Consider the following 20,313-nt stretch of genomic DNA (forward strand, 5'->3'; position numbering starts at 1 on the left):
AGATGTGCTGTACTACAAAAATCAGACCATAAGTGTGTGTCTAAATACAGCAACAATATAAAACAGTCACAATTCTCTTTTGTAGGAAAAGATGATAAGACAAAATACCCGGTGAGAGGGGAGGTCACTGCTTTGATGATAATGCTGAGTGTCTACAGTAAGAGATAAAGGGCTGTTGCCATTTCACACTTTACTTATAATAGGTTATGTGTACTTTTATTTTGTCATATATTAGATTTGTAATTTCATAGTCACATAAAAGGCAGAAAGAACACTGCTGTACATAATCACTTTTGTTAAATGTATATATATATAGATATATATATATATATGTCTGTGTGTGTATATACATATATATACACACATTTTTATAATTCTGCTGTAAGGTTTACTTTGAAATGAAATTGGTTCAGTGTTACCAATGCATCAGGAAAGATTTGAACATGCCATCATTGTCTCCATGAGTCTCTCAGTGGAAAATCACCAGGTCACATTTCGAAACGATAGTCTCCTGATGAAAGAAAACCTACTCAGCTCAGTAGATATATAAAGCGTGATCTCACACACACAGGCATACACATTTTATAGAACTACTTTATACAAGCACATATATCTTATATCTTCTCATTTCCTTTGTGTTACATGCTGGTACTTCTAGTATCCATACACGGTGTTGGAACTTTCTGAGGTTCTGGTGGTTAATCTACTGTCAACTTGGCTGAAATTTGAAGTAACCTTACAGACACACCCCTGGGTATGTCTAGGAAGATATCTCCAGATAGGTTTATACTGGGAGCACAAAGGTCCTTGCATCCATAGGTCTCTGGGGAAATCAGGAATGTGAAGTATCTAGGATTGTCTTTTTTGTCTTACCCAAAGATGAGAATTGGAGATAATTAATATTCTGGTGGTGTGCAGTATGTTGGGTCAGTCATATCAAGCTCCCACAATCAAGAATAAAGGTGACTAGTAATCTAAATGTTCCTTAAATTACCCATACAGCCAGGGGCTTCCCCAAGCTCCCACAACCAGGAACCTAATAGTCTAAATACCTAATAGTCTAAATGACTCTCACATTATCTATATAGCCAGAAGTTCCCCCAAACTCCCACAACTGGGACTAGAGGTAGCTAATAACCCTAATGATCTCTACGTTGTTTGTAATGATGAATAAGAAACTAGGAAAGATCCTTCCTTAGGCCCTTAAATTAGTATAGGTAGCCTATCTCTACGTCCTACCTTCTTGGAGTAAATGATATGTACTTGGAGTTAAGTTTTGATGTAATTGTTACCTCCTTCTGCACTGGGGATTATGTTGTACCAGGAAATTTTCCTACAAATTATATTGTGTTTAAGTATATTGACAATTAGTTGCCTGACATCAGACTTCTCAAAGTCTGACAAAGCTAACCTGGACCGAGTTCTTATTCTCATCACTTCATAGTTCCATTTCCTTGCCTGACATCTGCAGAGATGCCCTCAGATTTTGCTCATGAATACCCAAAATGAGTGTGGAGGGTACCACCTCATGATTATAGATCTCAGATTGAATTAAGACGCAAAACAAGAGGGAGCCAGCTCAGTGCCAGGATTCTTGATTATCTCTGCTTCCTGACTGCAGACACAATAGGACCGTCCATTTCATATTTGCTCTAGTATGGCTGTCCCTCCAGGATATGGTGCTTCAAACCATGATCCAAAGCCGACCCACAGTCTTTCCTTAAGTTGCTTGTGTCAGGCACTTTATCACAGCAACCAGAAAAATGGTGTCAGGTTCCACACAACACTCCTTTTAATATAACCATAACATGCCATAGTAACTATATCTACTAAAATTCACTTGGACCAATTTCAGGTTATTTAGGCAAGGACAAACATTTCCTGCCACTGTAATCAAATAAGTGCCTCCTAGTTCTCCCAAGAGAGTACAGTGACTTTAGATCATTCTGTATGCCACAGGTGAGGTCTCATGACAACTGCTAAACAGTTTCTTACGGAGTCCCTTTAAGGACGAGAAGGATGGAGAAATGTAAGTTTCAACTGAAAAGCTAGATTATGCAATGAACCTAGTGGCTCTGAACTGGTATGCAAAACACCCAGAAGTTTAGTTGCTGAGAGTAGAAATACATCAGTGGGAAGAAGCCAGGCTCTATTACAGAGAAGCAACTAATTATTACACAGACTTCAATACTGCCCAATACTTCAAACACAAACAACAAATTCAAAGGCGTTGTTCATTTTAGAGAAAATTTAATTGTGCTCATGTGATCTGACTTTTGGACTTTCACCACTTTATCAGAGTGAACTTTCACCTGTTATAAAACTCGTTTGTTTGCTCTTTTTCCTCTTTCATTTTCCAGGCACAGTTACATACGCTTTTTTTTTTTTAAATTTCTCTTTTTAGTTGTTTACAAGTTGCTTAAGCAATAGGCAAACTGCATTGCTTGCTTGTTTCTTGGAGTCTTCTTTGCTCCTCCCTACTTTCTGCTTCCTGGGGAGTCACCCACTGAACCCTGAACCGATTCTTGCTGCTAGTGTTCTGTGCTTTTGCACACGAACTCCGCTGTTGGCTGAGGTCTCTGTGGGTCTTTGTTCTCAACTCTGACAAGGCTCGCTCTGTGCTACACAGTTTCTTTTCTTGCACTTCTGCCACAGAACCACAAATATCTCCAGCTGGGAATCAGACAGGGACAGAAATGAGGAACCCAGGAGCCCAAGACAATGTTTCAGTTTCCCAGGGTATGCGAGCGATGTTTTACATGATGAAGCCCAGTGAAACTGCCTTCCAAACAGTTGAAGAGGTGCCTGATTACGTTAAAAAGGTGAGACTATCTTGGAAGAGGCTCTTTTGGTCTTTTATTGCTATATAAACTCAACATATCCCTAAGATTTGTTCAATTTTCTACTTCAAATTATTATAGCCTCATAAAAATCCAATTTCTTACAGTCATAAAGCCAAAGTACAATTTTCAACTGAACTCTGTACAATATCTTTGTACATCTTTGCTTATAAATCCCTTATACATCACTCTGAAATATGAAAGAAAATTCAGTTTTTGAAGATAGTGCCATTACAAGTTTAGCTATTAGAAAGCAATGTCGAATAGTTGTACTACATCAGGAAACTCTGTAACAAATTTGTTTGAAAATGTTGAACTTTTCTACCACGTCCAGGAAGGTATTTCCTCTTTAATTTGGTAGAGTAATTCTGCAGAATAAAGGATACCCTGCTTGGCTCAGTAAAACTCTAACTTCCGAAGTTTGAACTCGAACCATTTTTTTTTCTATCATTTTGAGCCTTTGAGGCATTTTGCACTTCTTTTGCTTGGCCATGCTTGGAAGTGGAAATATCCAGAATTAGAGCCTGAGCAATAATGTTCCCCACCCAGTCTAAGTTGTTCCTACAACACTTACTAGTTCAGACCAGAAATAGGGAAACTATGACATCACTGAGCGTGTTCTTGGGAGCTCAGTTAACACTTCCACCTCATTATCAGGGTCCACATGAATGAAGCCCATAATTCTCTTAAGATTTGTCATTGCCATTTTTTTTGTTGAAGAAAAATGTACCAATACTATCTTCAAAAATTATTTTTATTTAGATTATAGCATCAAACCTAATCCAATATCCAGTGATTGATAGTTGAATACTCATTATTATAAAACCACAAATCAAAGCTGAATGGATGAATGAAACTTTGGTGCTGATACAATCTTGGGAAATAACCTTATTTGCTAAGAGTCTCAGATGTTGTTTCTTCCACTTTCATGTCATATTCAGAAGTAGTTTTAGACTGTCTAGTTTGTAAAACTTCTAATCGAAGGTATTTTTAAGTTCTCCTCGAGTGACTGTAACCTGTTCATTGTCAAAAGATAGGTTTTTACATGCTTAACTAATTTTAAAAATATTTAACTGAACCTGAAGCATCTCCTTCCTCATTTTACTTATTTTGTTGGTTTAGTATTGAAAGTTGTACTTATGCTTCTATTTCATCTATAAATTCCATGGCACATTTTGAGCATATCTTTGGTATATGTAAAAAATGCAGAAATTTTCTTGTTCATTGGCTTGGAAATAACCCAGTAGTATAAATATAGGTACCCTGGAAAGGTGTACCCTTCCCAGATATCAGAGGAATGATCAGAAAATTTGGAGGACTTCATATAGAGCAGAGTAACATCTCTACTATGTACTCTCCTTTCTAGGCAACTCCATTTTTCATCTTCTTGATTCTGCTTGAACTAGTCATCAGCTGGATTCTCAAGGGAAAACCATCAGGTCGTTTGGATGATGTTCTCACATCTATGTCAGCTGGTGTTGTATCTCGGCTTCCAAAGTGAGTCTCATAGCATAGAATAGAAGATAAAGGAATCCAGGTCTTTCCTTGTGTAAATCAGAGGAAACATCACGTGGATATTTAACACATTTCCCCATAAATTCCTAAAAGTTCAGGACCTATTATTTAAAATTGTCTTATTTTTTTTTTTTAGTACTGACTTTTTCTTTAAAGTTTTAATAGAGAATGCTCAACATCACTAGTCTTATTTTTATTGGATTTTTTAATTTACATTTTAAATGTTATCGCCTTTCCCCATTTCCCCCCACCCCTGTTTCTGAGAGGGTGCTTCCTCACTCACCCACCCACTCCTCCCACCTCCATGCCCTGACATTCCCCTACACTGGGTCATCGACCCTTGACAGGACCAAGGGCCTCTCTTCCCATTGATGCCCAACAAGGCCATCCTCTGCTACATATGTGACTGGAACCATAGGTCCATCCTTGTGTTCTCTTGGAATGGTGGTTTAGTCCCTAGGAGCTCTGGGGGGAGGGTGGGTCCGGTTGACTAATATTGTTGTTCTTCTTATGGGATTGCAAACCCCTTCAGCTACTTTAGTCCTTTCTCTAACTCCTCCATTGGGGACCTGTTCTTAGTTCAAAGGCCATCCAGAGACTGTCCCACCTGGGGGATCCATCCACCAAGCCCAGACAATATTGCAGGTTCCAAGAAGTGCATGTTGACAGGAACCTAACAGGAACATTACTAGTCTTAATTTTTGAGTTTCCCTGATATCTTATTATACATTTTAGCCAAAGTGACTGTTTCACCTGCCTTACAGTAGACCTTGGTCTGAGTTATTATCCAGGTCCCTGCTGAAAACTAGGCTTTGATCCAGCCAAATTTCCACAGATATCTTCCTAGGACCTAGATATTTCTCAGTGTATAATATATGAACAATTGACATTGGTATCCAAATATTTGTATTATATGCACCAGGAGGAAGCCACTCCCTTTTTCTGTACTTCTCTGGACTTAAAAGTAAAATTCTGTGCACACAGGGTTTAGTTTATCTGTCCTTTTTGTTGTCTATCTTTTCGTCATCTTTATCCCATCATGACACATTTCTGAGGCTCTCTGATGGATTTGGAAAGCTATCAGTGTGTCTGCCTTTAGTTCCTTTGTGGGTCTATGCATAGGCATAACTTCAAGAAAGTTCATCTGTTTCCTAAGCCTGAGTTGGGTACCTTTGGTCCTTACCCTGACTCTTGTGCTCACTCCAGACACAGAACAATCTTAGGTAGGGCTGAAGGTTCTTCTCTTTCTGTCAATATCCCCCTGCCACCTCCAATTTTCACGGGCCCTGAAATCAAGATTTTTCCTCATGTGAGAGTTTTAGTTTACCCTCCAGGAATGATGTCTGGTATAAAACAGATGCTCTAAAATAATATTTTTTATAGTGTCATGTAAATAATTAAACTGGACAAATATAGGATGAACGAACAGTAAATGACCTATGTTATAAAGAGAACAGGAGAAAAGCCCACCAGGCAGACAGAAGAAACCTTCAGTGTATCAGGATTAACCAGAGCAGCAGAGTCAAGAGAGAAGTCCCCAAGGGAGCTTAGTTTTGAGCTGGGGAAGAGCATGCTCATTATAGCCTCCCAACCCTCCTTTTTTTTAATGTTTGTGGAGCTTCACTTCTGAGCAGAGCTCATCAGTTTGGAATGTTTCTTGGAACCATACAGTGGGAAATCAAGGCGGACTAAAAAAATGACATTTAACATGAAATATATCTGGGAAAAGGTGCATGAGCCTGGTATAAATCACAACATGTTTGGGTAGAAAATAAACCTTAAAAATGTATGTCAACGTGTTACGTTGAGTCAATTGGGTCATTAGGTTTATAGTCGTAAAATAATGAGCTGAGTAACCACAGCTGTGTCTGCACACTCCAGTCAGAATCGATGAAAGGTAATTCATCGGAATAAGACCCAGATTGACTCAAATAACCATTCAACTCATTGATCAACTCCTCTATCCTGTGGCTTCTTGTCTCAGAAATGGTCATGAGCTCCCCCTTCACATGTATATTCTTAGGTATGAAAATTTCTTTATTTAAGAGAACACAGTTGGTTTCTGCAGCTCATTTTGAGAATTCAATGTACTAAGAGTTCTTGGAAATCAATTGATATTTCAGCTGTGAAAATCATTTCATAACGAGGAAGTACTGTATGTGCAGGTGCCATTATGGGTCATGAATTTCAGTGACTTGGAATGGAACATTTTTGTATTTATTGTTTTGTTTTTCAAGAATTTTGGGAGACATCCCATTGAACTAATCCTTCATCCTTTTGCTTTTTTTTTTTTTTTACTTTGAAAGTCTGATTTAGTTGTAAGTAAAGTTAGACTATCTCCTTTTAGCATTTAACTCCTGGAAACACTCACTTTATTCTCAGTACAGCATTTCTTCTCAGCATTATTAGAAGTTATACTACTAAGTTAGAATAGAAAAACAGCATTCCATGTATACTTCATTACAAATCATACCTCAAAAAGTAGAGACATGTGTGCACATATACACATGTGCACACTTGATATGGGATAACATGGAAATGGTGGTGGGAAATAAGAAGGGTTTCCTGTGAGGCAAGAGCAGGGGAGGAGGGAGAGAGGGAGCGAGGGAGGGAGGGAGAGAGGGAGGGAGGGAGGGAGGAAGGGAGAGAGAGAGAGAGAGAGAGAGAGAGAGAGAGAGAGAGAGTTTGATTTAGAAAGAAAAAGACAGTCAAAACATCAACACAATCCAGTCCTTCAGGGATACAAGGTAAAGTTCCTTTCAAAACTCTCCTAAGTCTGATTCTCTTTGAAGGAAGGCAAAATGTTATTAACTTGAATTTATACAGTATTTTCTGCAGCTCTATTTTTACTTAGAATACCAAATTGCATCTTTATATTCCTTATGGGTATTAAAACATGTTCTAATTTATAAAACAATGGAATTTAAAAAAAAAAAAGATTTTCGGTTTTCAACGTAGCTTTTCTGAAACGTCCCAGCGAAGACAAACACTTGGAAGCTACACTTAAATGTATTTTCTTGTATGTCACTGTCTTATATGAGAAAAGGAAAGCTTATTCTCTAGATTCAATCAACTCAGTTTCCTTACAGAAAAAAAATAATTTAAAAAGGAAGAAAACAAAACATCGAAAAGTAACTTGAAAACTTCCAGCAATATTTCATTTGAAGATGTAACATTCAAATGAAACCTGTGCGAATCATAAGCAGCTGAGGTATACATTAATGTGGCGTGGGTCCTGGCCTCTCCAAGGAATGCAGTTTATTTTCTCTATTAGCAATAAGGGCTTTCCCCATTCTTAAAGTATGCAATTGCAAGAAGAACAGTACTATGCTATGAGTCAGTCCACTACCGGAGACCTGTGCCTCAGATAACAATTCGAAAGAGCGTCCCACGAAACAAGTGAGGAGCGCGAACACCTCTTTCCAGTTCTGCATTCTTGCAGTGCAAACGTTGTCCTGAGACTCTAAGAAAAAATAATTTTATTCAACCAGCCCGATGCCATGATTGCATACAATTCGAGGTCTCTGTAAAAGTAATAGTTCTCCTGCCGTATCCGCAGGAAAGATAAGTGCGACACCTTTACCATCCTTCTCTAATGGAAAATATTAACCACAGACGGCACGGCCTCTTCCTTACAAGCCTTTTGGGCAGGCTTTCATCCATACTAAAAGTTTGCCTGCTTCACACCAGACTCCGGGCCATCCTGAATTTATATGTCCTTTTGAAGCACAGTGGGCAACCTTCTAACCAGCGTCCAGAACTGAAGTCATAAAACGACTTTTCTACTGATCGTAACGCACAAGAGGTATCTTATAGATAAAGGGTTTTTCTGTCAATTATTTGCACTGATAGCTATAAAAATTAAACTTTGTTCAATGAAATGTGTGGAGAATCTATTTTTAAAAAGTATAATTTGCAAAATGTTGCTCCACTGACTTACAGGTTAACGAGTTGGGGAACCCCACCTCTCCCTCTGCTGGCCTAAGCAGAATTGAATTTCCAATCCTTCATCAGAAACCCAGGATCTCAATTTGTTACTTCCTCCCAGCGTTACTGTTTCCATAAACTGCATCCTCCCCAGAGACGCTTTTTTCCTGATATAAATATCTATAGTATGTTTGTTTTTCAGGGCTTCATTTATTCTGTTGAAAGAGCAGATTATAAATCAAATTGCACTGGGTTTAAGAGATAATTTAAGTAGGTATATTTTCAAATAAGTTGAGGACTCTCCACACTTAACACTTATGGGTCATGGCCAACTTTTACTATGCCACTGGTTTCATAATGTTCAAGCCTACATATGCAGAATTTACTGGCTATGCTTTCAGTGGAATTTTCCATTCCTGACCAAAACAGTTCAGTTTAAAAAAAAAATAAAAGGAGGAAATTAAACTTTGTTGAAATATTTTCAAGTCCTTAGGGTGGGGCTGTAGAATAAAGAAAATCTGTCGCTGCTGTGACATTAGATTTTTACTGAGTCCAGCTCCATGGGTTCCCAGGCAGGATTTACACACTTGTCAATAGAGCAACAAATTTTCTTTTTTTTTTTTTTTTTTTTTTTTTTTCAAAAAAAAAAATTTTTTTTTTTTTTGTTACTTGAGACAGGGTTCCTTTTAATGATTTTTTTAAAAAGACATATATACACACACACTGTAGCTGTCTTCAGATACAGCAGGTCAGGGCTTGTGTTGAGCCTGCTGGCCCTTTTCTTTTTTTTTTTTTTTTTTTTTTTTTTTTTTTTTCTTTCTTTAGAACAAAGTTTTTTTTTTTTTTATTAACTTGAGTATTTCTTATGTACATTTGGCAAACATCCCCTTCCCTCCCCCCCTTCCTTATGGGTGTTCCCCTCCCCACCCTCCCCCCATTGCCGCCCTCCCCCCGACAGTCTAGTTCACTGGGGGGTTCAGTCTTAGCAGGACCCAGGGCTTCTCCTTCCACTGGTGCTCTTACTAGGATATTCATTGCTACCTATGAGGTCAGAGTCCAGGGTCAGCCCATGTATAGTCTTTAGGTAGTGGCTTAGTCCCTGGAAGCTCTGGTTGCTTGGCATTGTTGTACATATGGAGTCTCAAGCCCCTTCAAGCTCTTCCAGTTCATTCTCTGATTCCTTCAACGGGCGTCCTGTTCTCAGTTCAGTGGTTTGCTGCTGGCATTCGCCTCTGTATTTGCTGTATTCTGGCTGTGTCTCTCAGGTTCGATCTACATCCTGCTCCTGTCGGTCTGCACTTCTTTGTTTCATCCATCTTGTCTAATTGGGTGGCTCTATATGTATGGGCCACATGTGGGGCAGGCTCTGAATGGGTGTTCCTTCAGTCTCTGTTTTAATCTTTGCCTCTCTCTTCCCTGCCACGGGTATTCTTGTTCCCCTTTTAAAGAAGGAGTGAAGCCTTCACATTTTGATCATCCGTCTTGAGTTTCATTTGTTCTAGGCCACTAGGGTAATTCAAGCATTTGGGCTAATAGCCACTTATCAGTGAGTGCATACCATGTATGTCTTTCTGTGATTGGGTTAGCTCACTCAGAATGATATTTTCCAGTTCCAACCATTTGCCCTATTTAATTTCATATAAAGTCGTTGTTTTTTTTGATAGCTGAGTAATATTCCATTGTGTAGATGTACCACATTTTCTGTATCCATTCCTCTGTTGAAGGGCATCTGGGTTCTTTCCAGCTTCTGGCTATTATAAATAAGGCTGCGATGAACATAGTGGAGCACGTGTCTTTTTTATATGTTGGGGCATCTTTTGGGTATATGCCCAAGAGAGGTATAGCTGGATCCTCAGGCAGTTCAATGTCCAATTTTCTGAGAAACCTCCAGACTGATTTCCAGAATGGTTGTACCAGTCTGCAACCCCACCAACAATGGAGGAGTGTTCCTCTTTCTCCCATCCTCGCCAGCATTTGCTGTCACCTGAGTTTTTGATCTTAGCCATTCTCACTGGTGTGAGGTGAAATCTCAGGTTGTTTTGATTTGCATTTCCTGATGACTAAAGATGTTGAACATTTCTTTAGGTGTTTCTCAGCCATTCGGCATTCCTCAGCTGTGAATTCTTTGTTTAGCTCTGAACCCCATTTTTAATAGGGTTATTTGTCTCCTTGCAGTCAACTTTTTGAGTTCTTTGTATATTTTGGATATAAGGCCTCTATCTGTTGTAGGATTGGTAAAGATCTTTTCCCAATCTGTTGGTTGCCGTTTTGTCCTGACCACAGTGTCCTTTGCCTTACAGAAGCTTTGTAGTTTTATGAGATCCCATTTGTCGATTCTTGATCTTAGAGCATAAGCCATTGGTGTTTTGTTCAGGAAATTTTTTCCAGTGCCCATGTGTTCCAGATGCTTCCCTAGTTTTTCTTCTATTAGTTTGAGTGTGTCTGGTTTGATGTGGAGGTCCTTGATCCACTTGGACTTAAGCTTTGTACAGGGTGATAAGCATGGATCGATCTGCATTCTTCTACATGTTGACCTCCAGTTGAACCAGCACCATTTGCTGAAAATGCTATCTTTTTTCCATTGGATGGATTTGGCTCCTTTGTCAAAAATCAAGTGACCATAGGTGTGTGGGTTCATTTCTGGGTCTTCAATTCTATTCCATTGGTCTATCTGTCTGTCTCTGTACCAATACCATGCAGTTTTTATCACAATTGCTCTGTAATACTGCTTGAGTTCAGGGATAAGCGATTCCCCAGAAGTCCTTTTATTGTTGAGCATAGTTTTAGCTATCCTGGGTTTTTTGTTATTCCAGATGAATTTGCAAATTGTTCTGTCTAACTCTTTGAAGAATTGGATTGGTATTTTGATGGGGATTGCATTGAATCTGTAGATCGCTTTTGGCAGAATGGCCATTTTTACTATATTAATCCTGCCAATCCATGAGCATGGGAGGTCTTTCCATCTTCTGAGGTCTTCTTCAATTTCTTTCTTCAGAGTCTTGAAGTTCTTGTTGTACAAATCTTTTACTTGCTTGGTTAAGTCACTGAGGTACTTTTTATATTATTTGGGTCTATTATGAAGGGTGTCGCTTTCCTAATTTCTTTCTCAGCTTGCTTTCTTTTGTGTAGAGGAAGGCTACTGATTTATTTGAGTTAATTTTATACCCAGCCACTTTGCTGAAGTTGTTTATCAGCTTTTAGTAGTTCTCTGGTGGAACTTTTGGGATCACTTTAAATATACTATCATATCATCTGCAAATAGTGATATTTTGACTTCTTCTTTTCCGATCTGTATCCCTTGACCTCCTTTTGTTGTCTGATTGCTCTGGCTAGAACTTCAAGAACTATATTGAATAAGTAGGAGAGAGTGGGCAGCCTTGTCTAGTCCCTGATTTTAGTGGGATTGCTTCAAGTTTCTTCCATTTAGTTTAATGTTAGCCACTGGTTTTGCTGTATATGGCTTTTTACTATGTTTAGGTATGGGCCTTGGATTCCTATTCTTTCCAGGACTTTTTTTATCATGAAGGGGTGTTGAATTTTGTCAAATGCTTTCTCAGCATCTAATGAAATGATCATGTGGTTTTGTTCTTTCAGTTTGTTTATATAATGGATCACGTTGATGGTTTTCAGATATTAAACCATCCCTGCATGCCTGGGATGAAGCCTACTTGATCATGGTGGATGATTGTTTTGATGTGCTCTTGGATTCGGTTTGCCAGAATTTTGTTGAGTATTTTTTATGTCGATGTTCATAAGGGAAATTGGTCTGAAGTTCTCTTTCTTTGTTGGGTCTTTGTGTGGTTTAGGTATAAGAGTAATTGTGGCTTCATAGAAGGAGTTGGTAGTGCTCCATCTGTTTCAATTTTGTGGAATAGTTTGGATAATATTGGTATGAGGTCTTCTATGAAGGTCTGATAGAATTCTGCACTAAACCCCGTCTGGACCTGGGCTCTTTTTGGTTGGGAGACCTTTAATGACTGCTTCTATTTCCTTAGGAGTTATGGGGTTGTTTAACTGGTTTATCTGTTCCTGATTTAACTTCGGTACCTGGTATCTGTCTAGGAAATTGTCCATTTCCTGCAGATTTTCAAGTTTTGTTGAGTATAGGCTTTTATAGTAAGATCTGATGATATTTTGAATTTCCTCTGAATCTGTAGTTATGTCTCCCTTTTCATTTCTGATTTTGTTAATTTGGACACACTCTCTGTGTCCTCTCGTTAGTCTGGCTAAGGGTTTATCTATCTTGTTGATTTTCTCAAAGAACCAACTTTTGGTTCTGTTGATTCTTTCTATGGTCCTTTTTGTTTCTACTTGGTTGATTTCGGCTCTGAGTTTGATTATTTCCTGCCTTCTACTCCTCCTGGGTGTATTTGCTTCTTTTTGTTCTAGAGCTTTTAGGTGTGCTGTCAAGCTGCTGACATATGCTCTTTCCTGTTTCTTTCTGCAGGCACTCAGCGCTATGAGTTTTTCTCTTAGCACAGCTTTCATCGTGTCCCATAAGTTTGGGTATGTTGTACCTTCATTTTCATTAAATTCTAAAAAGTTTTTAATTTCTTTCTTTATTTCTTCCTTGACCAGGTTATCATTGAGTAGAGCATTGTTCAATTTCCATGTATATGTGGGCATTCTTCCCTTGTTGTTATTAAATACCAGCTTTAGGTCGTGGTGGTCCTATAGCACGCATGGGATTATTTCTATCTTTCTGTACCTGTTGAGGCCCGTTTTTTGACCAATTATATGGTCAATTTTGGAGAAAGTACCATGAGGAGCTGAGAAGAAGGTATATCCTTTTGTATTAGGGTAGAACGTTCTATAAATATCCGTTAAGTCCATTTGGCTCATGACTTCTCTTAGTCTGTCTACGTCTCTGTTTAATTTCTGTTTCCATGATCTGTCCATTGATGAGAGTGGGGTGTTGAAGTCTCCTACTATTATTGTGTGAGGTGCAATGTGTGTTTTGAGCTTTAGTAAGGTTTCTTTTACGTATGTAGGTGCCCTTGTATTTGGGGCATAGATATTTAGGATTGAGAGTTCATCTTGGTGGATTTTTCCTTTGATAAATATAAAGTGTCCTTCCTTATCTTTTTTGATGACTTTTAGTTGAAAATTGACTTTATTTGATATTAGAATGGCTACTCCAGCTTGCTTCTTCCGACCATTTGCCTGGAAAGTTGTTTTCCAGCCTTTCACTCTGAGGTAGTGTCTGTCTTTGTCTCTGAGGTGTGTTTCCTGTAGGCAGCAGAATGCAGGGTCCTCGTTGCGTATCCAGTTTGTTAATCTATGTCTTTTTATTGGGGAGTTGAGGCCATTGATGTTGAGAGATATTAAGGAATAGTGATTATTGCTTCCTGTTATATTCATACGTGGATGTGTTATGTTTGTGTGCTTTTCTTCTCTTTGTTTTGTTGCCAAACGATTAGTTTCTTTTGCCTCTTCTTGGGTATAGCTTGCCTCCTTATGTTGGGCTTACCATTTATTATCCTTTGTAGTGCTGGATTTGTAGAAAGATATTGTGTAAATTTGGTTTTGTCATGGAATATCTTGGTTTCTCCATCTATGTTAATTGAGAGTTTTGCAGGATACAGTAGCCTGGGCTGGCATTTGTGTTCTCTTAGGGTCTGTATGACATCAGTCCAGGATCTTCTGGCCTTCATAGTTTCTGCTTAAAAGTCTGGTGTGATTCTGATAGGTCTGCCTTTATATGTTACTTGACCTTTTTCCCTTACTGCTTTTAATATTCTTTCCTTATTTTTGTCGCTTTGGTGTTTTGACTATTATGTGACGGAGGTGTTTCTTTTCTGGTTCAATCTATTTGGAGTTCTGTAGGCTTCTTGTATGCCTATGGGTATCTCTTTTTTTAGGTTAGGGAAGTTTTCTTCTATGATTTTGTTGAAGATATGTACTGGTCCTTTGAGCTGTGAGTCTTCACTCTCTTCTATACCTATTATCCTTAGGTTTGATCTTCTCATTGAGTCCTGGATTTCCTGTATGTTTTGGACCAGTAGCTTTTTCCGCTTTACATTATCTTTGACAGTTGAGTCAATGATTTCTATGGAATCTTCTGCTCCTGAGATTCTCTCTTCCATCTCTTGTATTCTGTTGGTAAAGCTTGTATCTACAGCTCCTTGTCTCTTCTTTTGGTTTTCTATATCCAGGGTTGTTTCCATGTGTTCTTTCTTGATTGCTTCTATTTCCATTTTTAATTCCTTCCACTGTTTGATTGTGTTTTCCTTTAATTCTTTCAGGGATTTTTGTGTCTCCTCTGTATGGGCTTCTACTTGTTTATTTATGTTTTCCTGGAATTCTTTCATGCATTTTTGCGATTCCTCTCTGTAGGCTTCTACTTGTTCTCTAAGGGAGTTCATCATGTCTTTCTTGAAGTTCTCCAGCATCATGATCAAATATGATTTTGAATCTAGATCTTGCTTTTCTGGTGTGTTTGGATATTCCATGTTTGTTTTGATGGGAGAATTGGGCTTCGATGGTGCCATGTAGTCTTGGTTTCTGTTGCTTGGGGTCCTGCGCTTGCCTCTCGCCATCAAATTATCTCTAGTGTTACTTTGTTCTGCTATTTCTGACAGTGGCTAAACTGTCCTATAGGCCTGTGTGTCAGGAGTGCTGTAGACCTGTTTTCCTCTCTTTCAGTCAGTTATGGGGACAGAGTGTTCTGCTTTCGGGCGTGTAGTTTTTCCTTTCTACAGGTCTTCAGCTGTTCCTGTGGACCTGTGCCTTGAGTTCACCAGGCAAGTCACTTGCAGCAGATAAGTTAGTCTTACCTGTGGCCCCTGAGGCTCGAGTTAGCTTTCATGGGTTCTGCCCACGGGCTCTCCGGTGGCAGCGACCGGGAAGATCTCGCCGCCTCTTCCGGGAGCCTCCGTGCACCAGGGTTCAGATGGCCTCGGTGTTTTTCCTCCGGTCTGTTTCCTTCAGGATCCGGCGGTGTCTCAGGCAGGGCTCCTGCTGCTCCTGGGCCCTCCCCCACAGGAACCCAGAGGCCTTGTACAGTTTCCTCTTGGGTCAGGGATGTGGGCAGGGGTGGGCAGTGTTGGTGGTCTCTTCCGCTCTGCAGCCTCAGGAGTGCCCACCCGACCAGCAACAAATTTTCTTGTAAAGAATGTAACAAATACATTTATGGCTTAATGGTTCTTTTAAAGAAATGAGGTAATCGTTTTACAAATGTAAGTCAACTTTATAGTAAGAAGTAGCGAAAGGGTTGTGACTGTTTATAGAAAGTAGAAGTTGTATCATTTAATTTTTTATTGTTGAGATATTGAAAAGTCAATCAACATTCCACTAGATGGAGCAAAAGTGGTGGGACCTCTTCAGACAGACAGCTCAAGTTCTGAGGTCAATAACCACAGCTTTGGAAAGAAATATATAGTTAATGTCTCGGAAAAATATGTCTATCACTCAAATGTATTTTAAGTACAAATATATTTATATATTTGTGTGTGTGTGTGTGTGTGTGTGTGTGTGTGTGTGTGTGTGTGTGCGCGCGCGCATCACAATGTACCGGTAGACATTGAAGGACAACCTGTGTAAGTCACTTTACTCTTTCCATCCTGGACCAAATTTTATCATGTACTCTTTGCCTTAGAAAACCACCATTTGAGTAGAATTCATGAAATGTTTGAGTTGTAAAAGAAAGCCTTGGTTCAGGCAGGTCACACTGTGTAGCAGGTCCTAATGTCTCTTGGTACTCAAATCATTTTCTTTTCCCATATCCATATTCCACGTGAAAAGGATGGATATGTATACATAAGACAATGTGCTGCTTACCACTGCACCTCCATGTGATCAAGCAGGGCCCTTACATCTATATATACAGATATGCATGTCTGTTCCTGCTAGGGTTTAGAAAGCTCAAGTTAAAATTTCAGAATGTAGAGGCATATGCTAGGTCTTTAGGGATGGGGCTGGAGGAACTGGAAACAGAACGAGGAAGGAGCTTTGGTTTATGAACCTGGGTCTGTTGGGATCAGTTGTGCCAAGGTAGGTGATATTTTCTGCAATCAAAGGCTTTCTAGGATTGGTCATCATTTCCCAACTGTATCACCTGATCAAATTGTTTCAATCGTGGGCATCGAGTGGCTATTCTTTCGCGTGTATAATGGAACAGGATCATGTTCATCCTGTGGATAGAAAGCAGCAAATACCAGATAAAACTCCTACAGCATCACCACTTGTCTATTGGCCTTGGAGAAATGCTAGCCTCTTGCTTAAGTGAGAAAACTGGAAAGGTCTGCCACTATGTATCAGACATATTTCATCTTGATTTGTGTCAACCCTAATAACTCGTTTGACAGAGTGAGACGTTAGATGTTTGTTGAGTACCTGACACCTGTACAGGAAATAAGCAGGACTTGATTTCAGCCAGCAGGTTCTCTCAGTTTCACAAACTGAGAATTTTACAGAGGCCCTCTTTGGTTGAGGTCTTGGCATCTTAATCTTGTTTTACTTGTCCCTGGCAAGGACCATGGGGAAAAGTCCTGAGCAGATCAGGTACTTATAGGTCATGTTCAACAATACGCCTTGGGCCCTGTGCTGTCCTGAGACTGTTCCTATTATGAAGCTATCAAATGATTGATGAGCATGTAGGGAAGTCTAAATTGATATTATGTACCAAGGCTTACCTAACAATCGAGTATGACAGGCTTTTGTTGAATTTTCTTGCTTTTAATTTTCTATTTCTAATTGCTTTAAGCAGTGTTTAGCAACTTTGGTTAACACACGTTTTATGGATAATCCCATTTAACTTGGGACACATTTGACCACCAAGAAACATTACAGTGTCTGGAGATATATTTGGTTCTCACAGCTGATATGGGGTGTGGCACTGTTGAATTGAAAGAGCAGGGTGTTTTTCTACAGTTTATTGAACATAGGACATCTTTCCTGACAAGGAGTCATCTGGACCAATCTGGCAGCAACTTCCTGGTTAAAATCTCTCTGTTAGAGGAGTGAGTTACTTGGTCCATTAAAAAACAAAAAAACAAAAAAAAAACAAAAAAACAAAACAAAAAACAAACAAAAAAAAAGCTGACTTTGTTCACATCTTTAACCCAGAAGGAATTCTCATACAATTGATACCATTTTAATGGAAATTAGAGACTGATTTTAAAATTTTACATTATGATTTAAAGTTTGCTCAGAAACAGCCTCCTACAAAAAAATCATCCTAAGTTTTAAAAGTGGCATTCTTGAGATGCCCTGGTCTAAACATGCCAGTTACTGTCCAAGATGGACACCTTTCAAATAAAACTTGCCTTAGACCCCTCTTCTGAAAATTACCCTTGATAAATGTTTTGAAGGCAGGTTCTGCACTTCCAATTCTTCATGGTTCTGTAATACTGTAGGAATTCCTGGACCATGGCACCTTGCTCAAAGAGGAACTACATATAATATACATCAGTAGATATGCCAGAATGATTTGGATTGATAAATGCATCACAATTTGATATCAAATTAGTCTAAGAAGTAACATAATCAGGTTTATAAAAGTATTAAATAATTTTTGAATATGATCTTCATCACAGATAATTCAAAGTGAAATATACTATATAAAATCAAGTAAGTATTTATGGTTTTGAAAGTCTTGAAATAAAATTTTTTAGATCCATGGTAAAATAGGCAGGAATATGGAGTTTAGTTTCTATATTTAAAAAATATATTTTATTTCTGTTTTTATTTCTGGATATGTGTGTCTACATGCATTTAACATAAATGTCTGTATAGTACCTGCAGAGGTCAGAAGAGAGTGTCAGATGGCCAGAAGCTGGAATAGTATGGAAGGTTGTGAGTCACTTAGTGCGAGTGCTATGAACTGAGTTTAAGTCCCCTGCAAGACCAGCCTTCTTAACTGAACCATCGCTCTAACTCTGTTTCATTTTTTTTAAACACTTGTTTATTTTAATTAAATTTATATGATTCATTTCTGGTAGAAAACTATTCCCTACCATTCTAAAAGTCCTACCTTATGTTTCTTATATGTGTGTGTGTGTGTGCCTAGATAGATGTGTACCTGAAGTGTAAAATCACAGTACGAGTAGAGTGTGGGCAAGAGGGATAAGAAGGAGAGTGTAGAGGAGAGAGCAGAAGGAGTCACTTTTGGTTAATACACATTTTGTGAATAATCCCATTTAATCCCAGTTGTTCTCAGGCTCCTTAGGAAACATTCCATGTATACTTTTCAACATTTCCTTCTTCAATTACAAGTCATCTTTGCTGTGTGCTTCATTACAATTCAAAGTGGTGATAACAGGAATTAAACAGCAGTTTAGTAAGATTTATTTTGTGCGCTGCGTTCCATAAAATCTGTTTTAAGAGACACAAAAATCTCCTAAGTTCCATGAACTTTAAAGTGCAAATAGCCAGTACCCAGATGCCTATCAAACAAAAGGATATACCAGGGGAACAGTTGATGCGGTGGATAGGGAGACAGACAGATCAGGAAAAAGCACAGTGGGATGGTGACATGGGCCATTAATATATGGATATATTCATAATATCACCTAGGTTGTTTTAGCATAATCATAGATATGAATTATGTTATAATCATCCTTGTGGAATTTATTTTCCAGCCTGTTCTTTAGGAGCCTTGAGGTGACCAGCTACATTTATATCTGGGAGAACTACAGAGTTTTTGAGTTGCCTTGGGATTCTCCATGGACGTGGTATTTAACCTTCCTAGGAGTTGACTTTGGTTACTACTGGTTCCACCGCATGGCACACGGTGAGTTACAGATGATGCATTTTGTCAGTGATGATGAAATGTGTTTAGTACGTAAGAAGCACTTGATAAATATTTACAAAATGAATAAATAAGTCAATAAAGTAATACATCTTAGATCTTGTAAAGGTTGTTAATGAAGATTTACTTTGAGATTTCAGCACAAAATGAAACCATTACAAAATAAAATTATTGCAGATACATTTTCCTCATGATTGTAATTGCATTACCTTTAGAAAAATGATAGCTTTGGCATTAGTTTTTAATGTATTTCCATCTATTGTTAAACTGTAGGCAATTACATATAATATCAAACTTCACATCCCAATCATCACAGGTCATTCTGGAGAGTTCTGAAGCAGCATAAAATTCTAGGGAACATCTGCCGTCATAGTCAGCATGATTCAATTTCTTGGCAGTGCTTCCCCATTACAAATGAAAATGCAATCAGCCAAGCACTGCCATACTGTACTTCAATGTTCCCATAGTTTCCCAAGATTTCTCATCTCATGCAAAGCCATCACTTTGTGCTGGTTCACTGAATTTGCATTAGGGATTCATAACCGTACCTTCCAAAGGGATCTTTTGTTATGAGACAAAGCAATGGAAAAATTTGGAAAGGGTTGGGCCTGTACTGTTTTAGAGATGGGTGTGCCTTAACAATCATGGAGGTAAAGAGGCTGTGTGAGTGCTGAGGAGCAACGAGAAATGCCAAAATTCTGAAACCAAGTGCAGAAAGATGCTAGAATTGGAAGACTGGCAAGTGAAGTTCACCACCGGAGATTTCGGAGGATGTTTAGGTTGACGGGGCAGTGAGAAAGGGAGGGAGGGAGGGAGGAAAAGAAAGAACCTGTAATAGCCATGAAAAGTCGGTTGGAAATGGAGATAAGATGTGAGATCAGGGTGAATGACTGTGATTTGGAGCAGTACAGTGGATCATACATTGCTCTTAAACAAAGGTGATGGAAGGAGGAGGAATGTGGCCCACTGCTATGCTTACAGACACATATTTCAAATTCATACATTTAACCAAGCCTTGAGTGCTAATTCTTCGGAAGAATTTGAAGTAAATATTCAAGTTAAAAGTATTATATATAGTGGGAGTAGCTAATGTCTTTGGAAATAATTAGTCAGTTCCTGACATCAGTTCCTTACTATAAATATAAGAGGATACTCCCAAATCAAACATGATTAAGGATAAAAATGTGGTAAACTATTTGTATTTTAATGCAAACCACTAGTTTTCCTCATGGAATAAGCATGCTGGTGATTTATCTCATATTTTGGGTAACAAGCGCTATT

General features: G+C 38.7%; 1 protein-coding gene across 1 annotated transcript; it reads left to right on the forward strand.

Moving 5' to 3' along the window:
- Positions 1-2,359: 2,359 nt before the first annotated feature.
- Positions 2,360-19,334, forward strand: LOC116904980 (alkylglycerol monooxygenase-like). Its single transcript, XM_032907660.1, has 3 exons — positions 2,360-2,822; positions 4,207-4,337; positions 18,863-19,334. Exons 1-3 carry the CDS (start codon positions 2,697-2,699, stop codon positions 19,104-19,106), a joined length of 501 nt encoding a protein of 166 aa, XP_032763551.1. The 5' UTR covers positions 2,360-2,696; the 3' UTR covers positions 19,107-19,334.
- The last annotated feature ends 979 nt before the right edge of the window (positions 19,335-20,313 follow it).

The sequence above is a fragment of the Rattus rattus genome, chromosome 7 (genome assembly GCF_011064425.1).
Source record: "Rattus rattus isolate New Zealand chromosome 7, Rrattus_CSIRO_v1, whole genome shotgun sequence".
NCBI lineage: Eukaryota > Metazoa > Chordata > Mammalia > Rodentia > Muridae > Rattus > Rattus rattus.

Excerpts from the sequence above, each read along its gene's own strand:
- LOC116904980 (XM_032907660.1), top strand. The coding sequence starts at position 2,697 with ATGAGGAACCCAGGAGCCCAAGACAATGTTTCAGTTTCCCAGGGTATG. Across the intron at positions 2,823-4,206 it reads TGCCTGATTACGTTAAAAAG|GCAACTCCATTTTTCATCTT; the intron begins GTGAGACTATCT and ends TCTCCTTTCTAG. Across the intron at positions 4,338-18,862 it reads GTTGTATCTCGGCTTCCAAA|CCTGTTCTTTAGGAGCCTTG; the intron begins GTGAGTCTCATA and ends TTTATTTTCCAG.